The 18,163-nt window shown below is 28.5% G+C and overlaps 1 protein-coding gene across 1 annotated transcript in view; it reads left to right on the top strand.

The window, feature by feature from the left end:
• The window catches only part of LOC126835600 (uncharacterized), a 52,264-nt gene that overhangs the window by 25,300 nt on the left and 8,801 nt on the right, over nucleotides 1-18,163 (top strand). Inside the window, exons 2-4 of the mRNA XM_050568281.1 lie at nucleotides 5,857-6,068; nucleotides 15,597-15,732; nucleotides 16,952-17,088. Of these exons, the coding sequence (XP_050424238.1) occupies nucleotides 5,857-6,068; nucleotides 15,597-15,732; nucleotides 16,952-17,088 (485 nt within the window). The remainder of the gene's footprint in view (nucleotides 1-5,856; nucleotides 6,069-15,596; nucleotides 15,733-16,951; nucleotides 17,089-18,163) is intronic.

Here is an 18,163-nt window from a genome sequence, read left to right as displayed (position 1 = left end):
CGTTACTAAAAAAAACCATTTTACTAAAGCCGTTAGTTAAAGTTTATTTCAGTTATTTTTTCTTAAACATTTTGCATTTTTCCTAAATAATACACAACATTTTCACAATAGGTTTCAAGACGGTTAGAACTCTTGAATATGTCTCTTAATGGCGAATTCTTAAGAGAGGTATTGTCCATTAATTTCGTTAAACGACGTTCCTCTGTCTACAATAAAGCACAAAACCACTGACCACAGTTCACTCCTAATAGTCACCTGTACAATAGCAATATGTTATACGTGTTTCCTTAAAATAATTTTAAGAGAATAATAAACGAGTTGTTTCTCTAAATAAACAACAAATGTTGACAGCGGATGTTTGAGATAATTGTGTATGCTATAGTTTTACTTTAATTCTACCTTCAGTCTTATTATAAGACCTTGAACCCTAAAACTACTCTAAAAATGTTGAACTCTAGAAAAAAATTCTACCCCTTCCAATGAAAATAGTTATTTATTAATTTACTAATTTACCTTTTTCAACTTTTGACCCACCAAAGTACCAATGGTATATATTTTTAACTATTAATCATAGTTATATTTTAAAGCGTGTTCACCATACATTTTTATATTTGCTGAATATAAATTAAAAATTGATCACCTGTTACATGACTATTCTTCTTTCCTGTTATTTCTACTTTGCAATTGTCCTCGCTAGCAGATATAACAGTCAAAGCAAATATAGGTTTTCTTAGTAAGTTACTCTTTAGGTAAAATAAACTCACTATATCTCCTTAGTTGCATTAATTTTAAAGTTTCATCTTTTTCTTCGCGTAATAACTATTCATTCTATATTCCAATATTTACCACAAACTATGCTACTAATGAACCGACTGCAATGATGACGAGTATTGTCAATATTGACTACATAATAATGAAACCTGTATCATCTTAGCCCAGCACCGAAGGTAAAACATTTTTGTGTTTGAAAAAAATAGTTTTCTGAATGAGAATTTCCAACAGTCATGACCTACTAATATGAAAATTATTTGTACAGCAAAAATATTTTATCAAATTATTAACTAATAGAAAGAAATATAGATCAATTCTATTATACTTTGTTATTATTATTTTATATTGATATTTCAATTGTAGATAAGTATTAAAGGAGTTACATTAACGTAATATGTAATAAAAATAAAGGTTTAGGATTTGAAATAAATGTCATGTAAATTGTAAATCGTGTATCATTTGTTGGTAGGGATCTAAAAAATAAAGGAGGGTTGGGTGGTATTATGTACCTTAGGAAAATTGTATTTATAGTTATTGTGTGTTCCGGTTTTTCAATAACTGTGTGTCGGTAATATTGAAGATAATACTATTTCGTGATCTGAAATGAAATGCCAAATAAATAATAGTACATAAGAAAGCATGGCAAGGGAAATAGAAGCGTAACTAAAGAAAGCATACGAGAAAAATGTCTGCCTTAAATCGTGAATAATGAACATTTTTAGAATTCCTCTACAAAAATAATTGTCCCTAGAGTTCTTAGTAACCCATAAAAATCGCAAAATACGGATGACATAGAAAAATATTGATTTGGCTTCGACGAGGAAAAGCTAAAAAGATATTAGTATTACAACAGAGATTTGTTATTTTTTGTACCGGTGTTCCTTTTCTCAAAAAAGATTCTCTCCATGCTTTGATTCTAAGGGTAATGAGTTTTTAATGTGAATTTTAACAATGGTGAAAAATATTGATACTGAACAATTTTTTTTTAATAGTACTTAGAATTTTAGATACAATTCGTAAATATACATTTAATTTAAAGATATTTGATGAAAATGACACCTTGCTTACTAAAATAAGAAGTTTACTTGTTTTTATTGCAGCCAATTTAAAGAGTTCGGTAATTGACCCTTAACAAATTTGTTAACTTTAATTTGAACTTGTGTGACGCAGTGGTATATGTATCGAACTCGGTGAGGTTGAAGCATTGCGAAGCAAAAGTTATCTGCCCGACTTTGCACAAGGTCCGCTTATTTGAGGGGCGTTCAAAATGTTTCTACCTAAAAAAATGTGAACATATATAATTATATACTATGTATTGGGTAAGGGCACACTCAAATAAATTCATACAAATTGATACTACGTAAATAATAGGGGTTCAGATTGTGTTAAAAAATAAATATATTTTTATCTTTAGTTAAAAAAAATATTTTTTATAACACTAAAATAAACTGTTTGTATTTTGACATATTAAAAAATATAATTATTTTGGAACGTTCTAGATCAAAAAGTTAGTATTTAACTGGTTAGTCTAGCTCCACTGTAGGCCCAAAGGTTTTATTATAAATTATAACAGAGATCTTTTTTTTTCATTTTGAAGCCTGTTACTTTGTAAGTAGGTAATAGGTATACAAATGACCATTTTTTATCTTTGCACAAGTTGTGGCATTTTTTTATAATATTTTATGATAGTGATTCTTTGTTTAAAGTTAAAAACACAAAGTTCACTCAAATTTATTTTTCATGAAGTTAAAAAATGTTTTCTTAAAACGAGACATTATAATAAGACAAATCGTGATTAAGTTATGAGTAAAAAGTAAACTATTGCTATGACGTTTAATTTACGCTTACTATTTTTGAAATAGTCGACCAAAAAAATTGTTTTCGTTCAAACATCATTAATTATTTTACACGAATGACCAAATATGTTTTTTTTTTAAATATACAAGATGAGAATTTCAAAAAAGCCGTGTTAAAATCCAATTTTTAAATCTAACCTGTAATCGGTACTTTATTTTATTATTTAAGTGATTTACCGTTTTTTAATTATGGCTTAATTAAGCCCTGCCATTCGTTTTAATATATGGCAAGCCTACTTAGCAAATGATTTAACTTCAAAATCTTGTTTTTTAATTCAAATTTTTAGAGAAAAAACAATATACTCGTTGACTACTACCAAGATATCGTCTTTCAATATAATATTTGCCGAAAGTTAACCTTTTTGCTGGAATATGCTGTTGGTATTATACGAGTGTTGATGCTTTTCATTTGTTATACTCGTATTACATGAATGTTTTATTTTTACTTTTTCCATCATTTTTGTTATATTTGCTAATACAAATTGAAGTAACATTTTTTCCACATCCCCATAGGTTAAGGCTATGGGAATTAGTCATTTTCCCCATACTTGAGATTTATCAGGATTCCATACACGTAGTTTATAACATTAGTGAAAACACAAAACCCAACCGTGTTTGGTGTGCGTTTGGTCTACGTGTGAAGCGCTTTACAATTAAATTACACACGGAAAATCACAAGAGAATCTGTCGTTCGTCTGCTGTGTTCAAAGGTTTGTGCAAACAGTGTTTTTATATAATTTGTGATTTTTAAGAGTGAATCGTACAGAATAAATACACAACGCCGACGTTGTCAGTCGGATGCGCAATATTGACAATTTAAACGTCCCTCGCTTATCCGATATCGAATGCAAAATGCGCATACCGTGAATACTTAACTACCTAGTACCTACAAAAACAGTTTTATTGAAGTCCTGCATTTGTGTTGTGTTTATACTTTGTCTTTATTTACACATTTACTGTAATTGAAATGCACGTCTGTATAGTTTATACACCGATACTACTTGAACATAATACACACCGTACACATTCTTTTGACATGCGTGTCATTTGATCGATATTAATAACTTGATGAGTGTTGGTTCATAATATATCTCTTCCGACGTTGTATCTCAAAATATAGCTTCGCTTACACTGCTCAGAGAACATAAAAATAAAAATACATCATACATATTGCATTGGTTTAATTAAACAATGCATTTCTTTGATAGTTGATACGATAAAGTGTCGTTCGATCGTGTAAAATGTATTAATTTTACAAGTACACTTAAATACTTCATTCTCGTGATAACACTTAGTAGCCAGTGATATCATTAAATGTTTTAAGCTTTAACTATTGAGTTTATAACTTCTAACTAAACCCTGTTGGTGTGATTATTTATTATTTTTCATACTTAATTATAATGTATGGATACAACTTGAAAACAACTTTCTTAACTTAAAAAATAATAATTAAGGGCATGTTATACACTGCTAAATTTTATTTTTTGAAAATTATTTTTTCAAGTTATAAAAAATGTTTTTTTCTCATTTTAAGGTATTTGATGAAACAAATCTGTACATGACATAAAAAAAAAGTAAAGTAATTATTAACATTGCACATAATTTTCCTTAAGTTATTTTATAACTTATATGGCTTAAATATGATTACCGGGAAACTAGTGTTTTGACCAACGTTAAAAGCGAAGTGTTAAACATGGTTTGGTTTTTACATTTTTCTCAATCTTATTGTAATTTAATATAATTGTTTTAAAAGCGTCTAGTTATAAATCAAACAATAACACAGTTTATGAATTATATTTAAATAAGTAAGAACAATGCAAATGGGTAGTTACTTAATTTGGAAAAGATAAGTAAGCAGTAAATATAAAAATGATTATTAAATATTATAATAGTTATGTTATATTAAAATATTGCTAGTAATGATAAAATGTAGTTTAAAAAAACATGAAGTATTTATAAATGTATTTAAATTAAAGGGCAGTGAAAGTTATGGAAAAAATAACAAAGCGTTCTTGTTATGCAATATAGGTACTTCCGAGTTCACAAAACTTACATAATTTTAAACACTTAATAATCATGTCTTTTAGAAACGCGTTTTTATAACATTTTCCCCATCAAAAAATTAGTATTTAATTTGTTAAATAAGGTTTTATAAGAAAAAAAAATACTTAAAAGAATATGAGAAAATGCGTTAGTATTTATTATTCAGGCAGTACTGTGTTTAGTTGTCAATAGAAATATACCAAGAAACAAATGAAAAACATACACCATTTTACAAAACACCGACCAGACTTGGTAAATGCCAAATGCTATTGGCAGTTATTTGTTATGAATGTTATATCAATCAGCAATGAAAACTACATCTGATGCCTCAGCCCTCAAGTACTTGGTGTGTATCCGTACAAGTACAATTACGATAATATCTATAATATTATTGCTTTCCAATAAAAATATAAGTATACGTGATTTCACATAACATAAGTGTGAAACTGATGATGGCTTTTGATTGATTTAAAATTAAGGCATTGAAGAAAACTTCAAACACACTCTTATACGGACTTATCACAGAAATGAGTTCATATAAAAAGGTCTGTTAGGGTACGGGTAAATCTTAAAATGAACTTGCGTAATTGGTTTGCAGTGAAATGATGTATTTGTATAGCGCACCAAAATGCTATGAAGTAAAAGTCGGAAATTAATCAAAAGTTTGTAGTGATGAAAGCCTTGTACGAGCATGTAATCATTGTCAACAAAATGATTCATATATATTTAATTGTTCAACATAGTAATATAATATTATACTAGATGTATTTAGACTATAGTTTATATAATAAAATTCATATTAAATGGCACTAGACTGGCCCTGGCACTTAAGATCATTAGTTAAATAGAAGATTAAACGTAAATTAAACGATTTACAACTAGAAATGTTTACAATTCTCTGAGGCTTAACATATTATTATTTATTATAAACATTTTTTTTCAAAACACTTGTTCTGATAACTCTCAGAAATACCTATACACAAGTGCAACCTAATATGTTAATGGGATGCTGATAATTTTATTTTTGCTAAAATAATAAAGACTTTTACAAAATACGCTTATTATTTTATGTACATTTATTTCGACGTTCATAAATTTTACTATCAGTAAAAATATATTGAATAAATTTAGACATAAAAAAAACTATATTAATTATTTATTACATTAATCATTATTTTATTTTTAGGTATTTTAGTGATTAGTGTGAAATTGTTAGACGTGCGAATCAACAATCACACGCTTTTGGGTAGTAGCACTACACTAACATGCATCTACGATCTGGAAGGTGAGACTTTGTACGCCGTTAAGTGGTATAAAGATGGCGATGAGTTCTTCAGGTACCTACCAAAGAACAAACCAGAAATACAAGTATTCGAACAACGAGGGATATATATCGATGTAAGTATCTTAATTTTTAGTCATATTATGATTCATTTTACGAGTAAATTGCATTTTATAACGTACAAATACATTTAATTTTTTAACAAATTTCTCAAAATGATTAATCATAAGTATATACATGTACTTTAAAAACTAATAAATTTGTCTAAAAATAATTGTTTTGTTCAAAAGTTTCAAATAAAATATAATTATATTAAGTATAATTATATTACTATTGTATTAAATTATTTTAAATAGTCAATTAATAACATACAAATGCAATTTTACTTTATTGAGCCATCATATTTTAATGTAAACAAAAAACTGATCGATAACCATGTTTTAAAAATAATTGTTTGAGTTATAAATGTGACGTAAGTATGATTGAGCAGAGTACACGGATTAAAATAAAATTATAATTTACTTTTCTATTTGTTAGTATACTTAAACGATATTTTTAAGACCTGGTAATCGATTAGTCATTATATTCTACACATCATTCTGTTTTTAAAGAGGATTAAATAAAATATAGGATACCTACTATAATTGTACTTTCAAAATTCAACACTAAAATACAATAATTTTATACAAAATTGTACCAGCTGTGAAATTTATTTATTTCATTTTAAAAAGTGTACAATTAAAAACGACTAAGATGTAATTTTAACATGAAACAACTATTTTTTTATGGACATAATACAATTTTTTATTTTTTTGAATTAGAGATGCTAAATGTTATGGTTAAAAACTAGTGTTATTACTGAAATCACTTTAATTTCATATTTTACTTTCAAATACTTTTATTAAAAATATGTAACGAAAAATTTATTAATTTAATAAACTGAACAGAAAATGTCTAAATTAATTGAATATTTTTTTACTTTATTAATACCTTACTTCGTACATTTTATTAAGTTCATACAGTGTAATATTTTATTACACTGTAATAAAATAGATACATATTGTAGTAGTTAAAGCTATTGTACATGCAAAAATATATTTATAGGTACATATTTTTAGTTAAAGTATTTGGAAGCAAAATATGAAAGTGCTTTTAGCAATAACACTAGTTTTTAACCATAACATTTAGTAGCTCCAATTCAAAAAAGTAAAATATTTTATTATGTTCATAAAAAAAAACAGTTGTTTCATGTTGGTATATTAAGAACAAACATGTTTATTAAGAATAACATCTTCTCTTAAAATAATTGCAATTTTGTAGCTTTTCTTTTTAGAGACATTTTAGTTTATGTTATTTTATAATGTTAAACAATATTCAAGTTTTATCTTATTTTTTTCCAAAGTTCTTACATTTATATCTTTATACCTTTTATAAAGTTATAACTTTTATATCTTAAGTGAAAATGTATATTTTTAATCAATGTTTTAAATTAAAAATAAAATGCTGAAAATGTTGACTGCTCGTTTACCAGTTTTGAATAATATACTAAACTTAGTACTTTTAAATCTACTGAAGTTTAAAATGTATGACGAGAGGTGGAGTGCGGTAGAATAATGCGCACACTATACTCAACCCTTCTAATCTTACGTTCTAAATTGACATTGATATCTCTTATGGCTGGGGATCATTCTAAAAAAATTTCCAAAACGTTACGCTGGATGTCACACTCGTCGTCGGCGGAGGTGCGGAGGGGAGATATTAAAGATTAGAGATAAGAAAAGTATCAAAAGTAAATATAAGTATTTCACGTCATATTGATACTAAATATTTATATTAAGCTATAATAATAATATAGCATAATAAATTTCATTTATACTCTAAATATATATTTTATGTAGTACACATATTATTTATTATAAATAATATAGATTAAATTATTATTATTGTTATTATGTATACTTTAATCTTGTAAGTAATCGTTATTCGTAAGCGGATCATAGATTCTAATGCCCATACCCAGTAGTTGCAACGTATACGAATGGGACCCATAATAGAATGTTATTCGAGTGCTTTGAGTGATCGCAGTAGAAAATTATTCGTGTACGAATAGTCTTATAACACTGTTTTAAATGGTATTCTTGACATTCGCATACGAACATTTCGTATACGAATAATTTTTGAATGGTTTCAAGAATAGACCCCCCAGTTCAATTCCCGGACGAGAATCTAAACTTTTTTGCAGTTTCTTCGACTCCTTATTATCGAATTATAAGCTAAAATGATTTCATATCAATTCCAACAACATTGAATGTAGATTGCGAGTCAATGGTTACAAGACGTTATAGGATATTACTTTACATTATAATTCACATAGAAGCGATACAATTGTTTAAGAAATTCCAGAATTTCAATTTTAGTTTTTTACATTCAAAAGCCCTTTAGGTAGTTTGGTTTATCCACATGGCCACAGATCAAAATAAAATTGTATAATTGTATTAAATACTTATAAACACGTTTTAATCACATACATTTTAATAACAAGTAATAAGTTAGTTATTTATCTGAATAGTAAATAAGTTATTCACTACATATTTTTATAATTTACCCGAAATGAAAACTATAGTTGTTTAAAACTACGTTTAGAACACCATGCTAAAATTGCCAGTTATGATTTTTCTTTTGTAGTAACCGTTACTAGAGTTAAAGATAACGCTGAATTCTCCATAACAGTTTTCACAATGCTGTACTTACATTGAATAGTTTCTTTGGTGATGTTTTCAAATTTGTTTAAAAATCAGTTTAGGTTCGGAAATATTAGCTTAATGTAAATATAATGTATATTTATCTCTATACAATGATTGAGGCGCCTAAACGTCAAGGGATATAAATGCATAGGAGAACCATGTAAAATATACTTCTTGAAAGATAAACTAAAGCAAAAACTAAAGGAATAACTTCTAAAATAAAAGTTACATATACTTAAAAACAATTAGAGATATCAATGTTCATTACAATAAAAATTTACTCCATTAATGTAATACTTACAAGCTTTATAGTATAATTGAAAGCATAACATTAGGTAGGTTTAAGAAACTTTGTAATTAAAATTCATCGGAGCCAATGTGCATATTGTTATTGGGCTCCCACCCCAGAGGGGGTGTGTTAAGTTAAGGCGAAGTGTATAGTTTTAGCCGAATGTAGAGAAGGTGTATCACCTTCTTATCAAAGTTGTAACTGTTTATTGTGTCCTAATAAACGGCGTCAGAAACCCGGGGGGAAGTAATGCCTCACCAGGCAGGCCCCCCGGGTCTCCATGGACGTATGGAAAAAAAAAACGTTATGGTTATTAATTAAAACTGAATACCATTTTTCTGTTATATTTTCATTGTAACTGATGAATCAACACAATTTTAATTTAACTAATAACCGTTATAGTAAAGTCTGTAAAAAACAAAATATTTTTTTTTTATTAAAACCTACACAATTTTTTATATAATTTTAGAATCCTTATTTTTTTTTTTTTTTTTTGGGACACAGATCGTATTATATTATAGTTATTAATATCTTGGTGGCAATTTGTATATTAATTACGATATACCTGAGTATAGGAAGCAACTAGTGTAACGTGATCTTTTTAGTAACGATAAGGATCGGATACAGTTTATACTTCGTTGAGTCCAGATTTCACTGGCAATTACTGACATTCACCCTACCTTTATAATTATAATAACACTCCACCTGACCGCTTTTAAAACTATTTTTTTATTATATCGAAAGACTTAAATGCAATACGGTATACATTTTACCGACAAGTGTCCGCATCACTGATGAGTAATGACATAGGTGTATCCGATTTCCAGAAATCTATCTTTTGTACATATTGAGCAATATATAATTAGTGATGATTAAAACTGCTCACGTTACCCTTAATTTACTCGGGTCGATACAATAAAATAAAATTATAATATAATATAATGTACAGAATAAAGTATGTATACTGTGTATTATGTATGTTTCATTTGTACATTATTATATATATATAAAAATGTACAAATTTCAATATACATACTGAAGTTCACATTGTCGACAGTTAATGTATATTTTTCCCCGTGTTAGAAATTCATAACATATTATATTTACTAAGCCACAATCACGTTACAAAGCGATTAATTGTATGTTTTTTGAAATAAATAAATAAATATTTTAATTTGTTTAAAATCATTTTTCTGAATCAGCATTAATAATTGAGCCAATAATGCCACTCTCGGATTGCTTTTTTACGTTGTGTATATTATACAGTATACACCGCGTCCCCCTACCTACTGATTAACCTGTGTAATTATAATTTATACTACATGATGGGTCCGTCGAGTATAGCCTTTGTAATACATTATCAAATAAACGTAAAACAAGACCTGAAATAAAAGTTGCAAAAAAAAATAAGTTCGCATATAAGTCAATACTTCAGATCTATGCTGATATGTTTCGCCGGTTTAGTGTTTAAATGATAAAACCCAATAAACATGGGCCTGTAAGTGCTTAAAACATAATATCCACAAGCCATTATGCTAGTATACTCAACAACAGAAGAATGTGCACTGGTTCAAGTTATCTGAAAAATCCGTAACGTAGTAGATATGTAGCAATAAGTATGACGTTTAACGGTTGTTTATAACGAAAACATAATTCGGAAACAGCTTAAGCAACCCATGTAGGGCCATTGCTGTTTCCTTCTAAGGAGGTTTCCAGACGGATTCGCTATCTGGGACGGGTCGTCAGGCCGACACCGGAGAGAAAATAAGCGTGCTGCATTTATTGAAGACTAAGTATGTTGGATATATTTAAAAACTCAATAACTGAAAATATATGCTAATAACTCAAAGGAGAATAGAAGCTTTATTAAAACACAAGTTGTTGAGTGTTAACCAGTCAAGTATTTCAGTAAATTATAATTTATTTTTAAAAAGCTAATACACTTATTGAGTACTATTTAAACGCAGATACAATATGTTATTGAGCATTTCAAAGAAAATAAGATTTATGAATGTATATAACATTTTCAATAATAAAAACTACAGTTTTTTCGAGAGAAAAAATTAAAATTAATGCCTTACGTTTAATCTATTGTTATTATCTGATAATCAACCTCCGGCCGCATATTTTGAAGGTTGTGGCCGATATAACATTTCAAAATATATTATTATTGAGGCGGCAAATGCGAGTATATATTGCTATACCTAGTTGTCTCAGAAATGGCCGACTCAAATTTATGTGAGCGTTGGCTGTGTGGCAGCCGAGTAATGGCTTAACCGTATAAGGCGTGCATAGGTACGCGGTAAAACGACAAATTACTTATAGAACCAGCGTTCGGTGTATATAGTAATGAAATATTCAGTCTGAATTTTTATATTCGTCTTATTCGGGGATCAGAATGTAAATGTAAATATCATCGTCGTTGGGCGATTCCCTCTCGGCGTGTGTGTGCGCTTATGCTCACTGTACGTTCGACACAACTATCCAAATGATCTCATACCTGCGAAACGTGTCTCTTGTACGTAATATACTATCTAGCTACACATATGAATATAATATACATCTACCATAGTATAATATAATATGTATAAACGAATGACAAACAAACGGCGATCCACAAGTGAACGAGATGGGGACCTAAGTTTATCTGCTGCACCCTGTGATCGCTCAATTATTTCCTCGGAATATTATGCATTTAGGCTAAGCCACAAGTATATTTTTATTATCATTCGAAGGCGTATATTATAAGGACAGGACAGACAATTGGTATTTATCGATAAAGGCAACTGGCGAATCGTTACGCCACTGCTTTCTCAGACCGTTGGCCGTCGATCAAAATGTTTTGTTTTCGTTATTTACCGGCTCTAACTTGGTCACAGACGCTTCACTTGCCGGGTGAGAATTAAGGAGCCGCCATCCTCATCTCCGGCGACAGACTGACAACCCGTTCCGGAGAGCGAATTCGTCAAGGAACCATCTCATGATGGGGAAGCGTTGCGCATTCAAGGCCTGTTAAGCTACATGAAGATGACTTTTTTCGATTAACAAAATAATAGAAACTTTAAGTAATTATCACTAACAATCAACATGGTACAAAGAGCTAGACAAAATTCTGCTAAAATATAATTAACGATTTACTTACTTCGTGTATTAATATTTGTGTAAATTTATTGTTGTATATTTTATGCTCTATATTTTTATATAAATAATTTCCAACACTGGGGTGAATATAACAAGACATTTTTAACAAGAACTAACCTTACTCTACTTTCAACTATCTGATAAATTTCTTCTATGTGTTTCTTTCATCATGACTTTGACATTTAAGGGATGCGCGGTCAATTTCAAAATTTGAAGGTTGGAAAATCAAACCATTACTGATTTAGTTCTTTAAAAGGGTATTTGAGGAACAAATATGTCAAATATCAACTTTCTGGTTATTCAGTAGAACAAACGATAGATGTTAGGAACCGGCGAGAAACCCCGTTTTTTGCACACTAAAAAATTAGTCGATTAGTCAAAAAATCCTTATCTTTTGACATAGTGTTACTACAAAATTCCCTTCTCCGCAAACTTTATAAATCAATATAGACATCATACATGCTTGAATTTTTGTATTTTTTACAAACCTGCATGCATAAGTTATAACAATAAAATAACATGCTTGTATTATAAAAACACAGAACACTTATTAGCATATAAAATACAAAACAACACAATAGGGATACACTAGAGTTGTGCGAATAATGATGAATTGATTTGAACCTAAAAAGTGTTCGATTTGAAAAATGAATTTAATAATTGATTTATTGAATAACTCGAATAATGCGCACAATTCGATTGTTCATAAATTATTCTTTTATTATTTTTATTGAAATACATGATTTAGGTCTTAAAAATATCCAGCCTGCCACTAATATACATAGGCTACAGGGTAGGTCTCAGGACTTAAGGTATATTGTATAATATATTTTATGTTAAACACCGTGAAATAACGACGACAAAGGACTTATATGGAAATAATAAACTCGAACTTAGCGGTGGCAATATTCGGTTTGCTTCTACGTAATTACATTTAACTTTATACCCCTATAAAACCCTTTTGGTGCAATTTCGAGGAACTCAGAAGTGCACACTATTTGACCGGACATTCTCGACTGATTTACAGTATATTGTATTATTATTTTGCTCGTCTGCCGAATGTATTCGGCGAGCGGTTTAAGTTATTTTGTTTTAAGTGTGATACACTATGTCGAAATGAACTCCGGCAATATTATAAAACAATAAACTAATCGAAGAAACATTGAACACAGACAATATAATACGTATGCGAGCGTGGAACAAATAAGTACCTATATATGAATTTATGATTCATACTAAAAAACTAATGCTAGACCTAAACTAAACGGGTTCGATATTATATAAGTGCCACGCACACGTCCTCGTGTTATTTGTAATGTTTGTAATATTTGTTTAATGTTTTAAGTGATTTAAGGTAGATAATTTGTGAACGTGTTCGTTTAATAATTTCTGCAGTTATTATGGCCTTCGATAGCGACTATGCAAGTTAAATTTTTTTCCTAAAATGTTATCATTATGTTTGTTCGGTTGTCTAGATGAACTGATTAAAGTTTGGTGGTAATTGAGTGATCAGATGATTGGGTTTAATTTTTACGTTGAATTTTTTTCCCGCAATATACTTAACGTGGATAACTGAAATTAAACTAGTTTTTTGTTGGCTTAACTCGACATATGTTAAACATTTCGGCTTCTAGCTCAATAGTTATAAAAGTTATTACTATTTTTTCTGTTATCAGTCGAATATTCCTGTTACTTGTAGTCTTTTATAAGAGATTTTTTTTTGTTTATGCTACCCTGACGACCTATTTCCTTTTGATATTATTGTGATTTAATTTATAGTTAGTATAAGTAGAATATTTTTTAAGCAAGTTATTTGACAATGAATTGGCAGCGGCTCTTCTAAACTTTAATAGTAGTTTTTACAAGTAACGTAACTAGTATTCAAATGTGCGTTTTATTAACTATTTATTGTAATTCACATAATTATTAATTAAGGTTGAAGTTAGACTTGTCGCCACTACATAATTTCGCCGGTAAAGAATCTAAACGTCGACAGAATTATTGTTTTTTGTATATTCATCACGTTATAATATTAAAAGCATATCACTGATTTTACTAGATATACATGGCATTAAAGCCATTAAGCAGGTACGATATTCGATATTCACTTGTCGTCCCAATTTTTGAGTGTGTAATTTTAGGCCGAGGGTATGCGATATCTAAATTTAATTATTTTTCCTTCAGTAAACTAAATGGGTTCAGGATTTAACGCTCACTGAACAATCAAGTATCAACCATACGCTAGTTCATACGATATATTATTATTTAAATTTAAAATCCGACGTACGTGTATGTGCGAGAATTAATAACGGTAAACCTATTAAATATTAATTTGACTGTTTCTCTATAATTATAAACACACAGTATAATAAACCAAAATTGCTGATTTTAGAACGATAAGGATTATTTCATAAACAAAAATATGAACAGAATTGTGATTTTCGCTGTAAAAATTAATTTTTCACTTAAGTTGTAGTATTTAAAAATAAAGGTTACAAAACATATTTTGAAAAACTATCTAGTAAATATTGGTGGTATATACATAAGTAAGGGTGCTATTTTCCAAAACTGTAATTCTAATCTCATAAAAAATGTATAAGAATGTTTTTTCCGATAGTATATATTTGCCAACTTCTAGCACTCAGCTGCGTACAACGATTACCAGCATTTATTGATTAATAGTATACTGAAACATTCGTTGGCCAAAAATGACAAAAAGTGAGTAAGTATTTTTTGACCCAATCCACAGATTTAATATTTATAATTTAGTATTACCTAGTACTATTAACATGGGTATGTATATATATATATATATAAATTATAATATTAGAGATAATAGATTAAAGATAAGAGATTAGAGAAAAAACATTCGATATTAGAAAGTACCAAAAATCATTAGGGTCCTGTACTTATATATTAGGACATATCCATGTTCCTATGTACTTCCGTGCAGCTGAGGTCATGCTTTTTTTGATAAATATATTATAAATGTGGTTAATATGTGTATGTTGTAAAAATATACATATAATATACATTGTATGTATATATGTAACGTTGTTTTAATAATAATTCTAGAATAACCATTTTAATGTATTTTAAGGTTAGCGGACATAATTGTTTACTTTCAATTACTAAAACGAATTACAATAATGTATGCTGTACGTCACATATGCACGTCAGAGCTGTGCGTTATTAAAAAACAGTAACGAGTAATTAATTCAATTTTTTATCATACACTACGAAATTCTAAAATTGTATTCTCCCTGATAAATCAAAATATTTGTTACGTTAAATTGATTTTGTATTTTGACATTCTGCAGAAGTCATTGCAAAACATTTGTAAAACGGGGTATTGTATAGGCAAATTAATACCACGCGTGTCAACAGTACAACTAGTAGCGGCAACTAACAGCGATATTCAAATACAGCATAATATATATATTGTTTATTTTTGTTGTTGTGTCTTTCAGATCGATAAATCAAACGCAAACGATGTTGTGCTTAATTCGTTGGAGTTATCAAGCAGCGGTACTTATAGATGTGAAGTTTCCGCGGAAGCTCCATCGTTTCAAACAGTTTTTCAAGACAGAGATATGGTCACCATGAGTAAGTCGAACGTTCAATATCATACTTATTGAATAGTTAATCTGATGTATATACATTTAACCTAATAATGCAACTTAAATGAACTGCATACTATAACCACAAGTAAACACTTTATTTAATAGATTACAATTCGATTTTTATTTACCCTTTTTTAAAAAAAATTGTCAAGATTAAATTGTTGTGGGGCATTCTGTACATGTGCTACGATTATCGCCAAATAAATTATCTGCTCGTTAGGGTAGAACTTAAAATTAGGTATGTGCATTAAAATGGCTGCACATACAGTATTCATTATTAGTATTCTGTATTACTATTATTAGTGTTATCCATTATTGGTGAAAAAATGCTGATGAAATAACAGAATATTTATTATGATTGACATTTTCTTTGTTATTAATATCAGTTTAAAGTAAATATATTTTAGGACAAACATTTTTTTCTTTTTCAATTATTTAAAAAAATAAAACGTATTCTATAGTACAATATTGTAATATGAAACGCTGGTACACCGAATCGCTCTAATAGTCTATACTATGTCTGTTTAATAATATATAAACTCAATAAATTTACAATCTCCACGGGCATTTGCGTGCATATATTTCAAAGATCTATATTATAAGCAGGTATTATAATATTTTAATATAGGTGATTATTCATTGACATAATAGCCTAGACTTAACGTTACTGTGGTATGAATTTAGGTAATAATAGCTTTATTTTGGCTAATAATGACTGAAAAAAGTGCTGTATTTTTTTTTTTATATATATAAATACGTCTTAAAAAAACAGTTGAATACCTTAATATCTAGTGGTTTAAAGTTATGATCTTTCAGTTAAACATAATGTATATCTACACAAAACCAAAACATTAGCATCTGCAGGCTTAAGCGTCTTGCATATTATTATGGAAATTGCTACTCATGCAATATAATTTAAACCACTAACTTATTTCAATGGTGTAGTTAAGGGAAATACAAAATGTTTTATATTATATACCTTTTATCTATATTTCAGTTGTATACTTGTTTTAGATTCCCATCAAATTTAATAATTTGTTCAAATCCAAATTAAGCTCATACTAAACATATTTACTAATTACTAACTTATTAATATACAATTCTATCATGAGCATGAAACAGTTAATCACAGTTTATAAGTATAATTTGAGATTGTTTAGTAGAAATGTTAAACATAATTTTAGCAATATAATTTCTTTTAGCGATGCCGGATGGAAGTCCAAGGATAGACGGTCTTCTATCCGAATACTCTACAGGAGATGTAGTCCTCGCCAATTGCACGTTAAACACGACGAGATCGCCTCACGCACAACTCGTTTGGTACATAAACGAAGAAAAGGTATATAAACTTAACTACATTTCGTTTAAAATTTAAACACGTACCGTTGTCCGTTCGTGTTAAGATGTGAAAATACAATTTAAAAACAAGCAAGAAAAGTTGATAACCCGGAACGCTAACCGTTATGACTGTATAAACGGGTTTCGCTTCTCTGGTGATCGCGGATTTGAGTATTTAAAAAAAAAATTATGTTGCGTTTTATAGACTACGAGGAAATAACCTAAGGTAAAATATATTCCTATAGAATATACATAACATAATATGTATCCGTTTTTTAATACATACAAATTAAAGAAAAAAATCCGTAAATAGTTCCTAAAACAGTTTTTCATTAATACAATACTATTATGTTAGCATTAAAATTATTTCAACAATTTATATTTGTGTGAAAAAATGCTTAACGAAGGTGTCCACAGCCCACATCGTAATTGGGTTAATTATAATGAATGTCATTTATGACTTTAAATTATAAGACCTTAGATTCATTATCGATTTAAACCTACAGTGATCCATGTGCAACACAATGATTACTAAATGATTGAAATACTGTTCTAATCTTTTTATTTTAAATGACTATTTCAAAAACTTATTACCAGTGAATTTATTTTTATAAGTGTCTTTGTCTTCCTCTATTCAGGAAGAGATATTTTTATGCACAAAATGTTTTTAAAAAAATTGCATTCAAATCTCTTCATTTTTTAGAAGTTCTAATGATAAAAAAATGTATACATTTTATTATCTGTGAGTTAATTTATTTATTGCTACTTATACGATGTTGTCAATTAATAACAGTTAGATACAATGACATGTTGAATTATAATAATATAATATTATGATAATATAAAGAATAATATTATTTTCTCATAAATTACCAATTGTTAAATTATAATAATAATTAAAAAATAATAATTTATTGCATAATTTGTATCTTATGACACACAGTATGAACAAATTATTGGTATGTATAGTCAAATCTAATTTCAAACCATTTAATTGTGTATTTATTTGTAGCAAGTACTTACTTATATTTCATATAATAAAATATGAACAATAATTGTGTGCTTTAGCGTGGGTA

Source organism: Adelges cooleyi, unplaced genomic scaffold (genome assembly GCF_023614345.1).
Source record: "Adelges cooleyi isolate 19-005CV unplaced genomic scaffold, UGA_ACOO_1.1 ACOO_flye_CR_arks_rails_tigmint_CR_PRNA_23, whole genome shotgun sequence".
Lineage (NCBI taxonomy): Eukaryota > Metazoa > Arthropoda > Insecta > Hemiptera > Adelgidae > Adelges > Adelges cooleyi.
The sequence above is the reverse complement of the archived record's forward strand: the minus strand, read 5'-3'. Positions and strand labels throughout refer to the sequence as shown.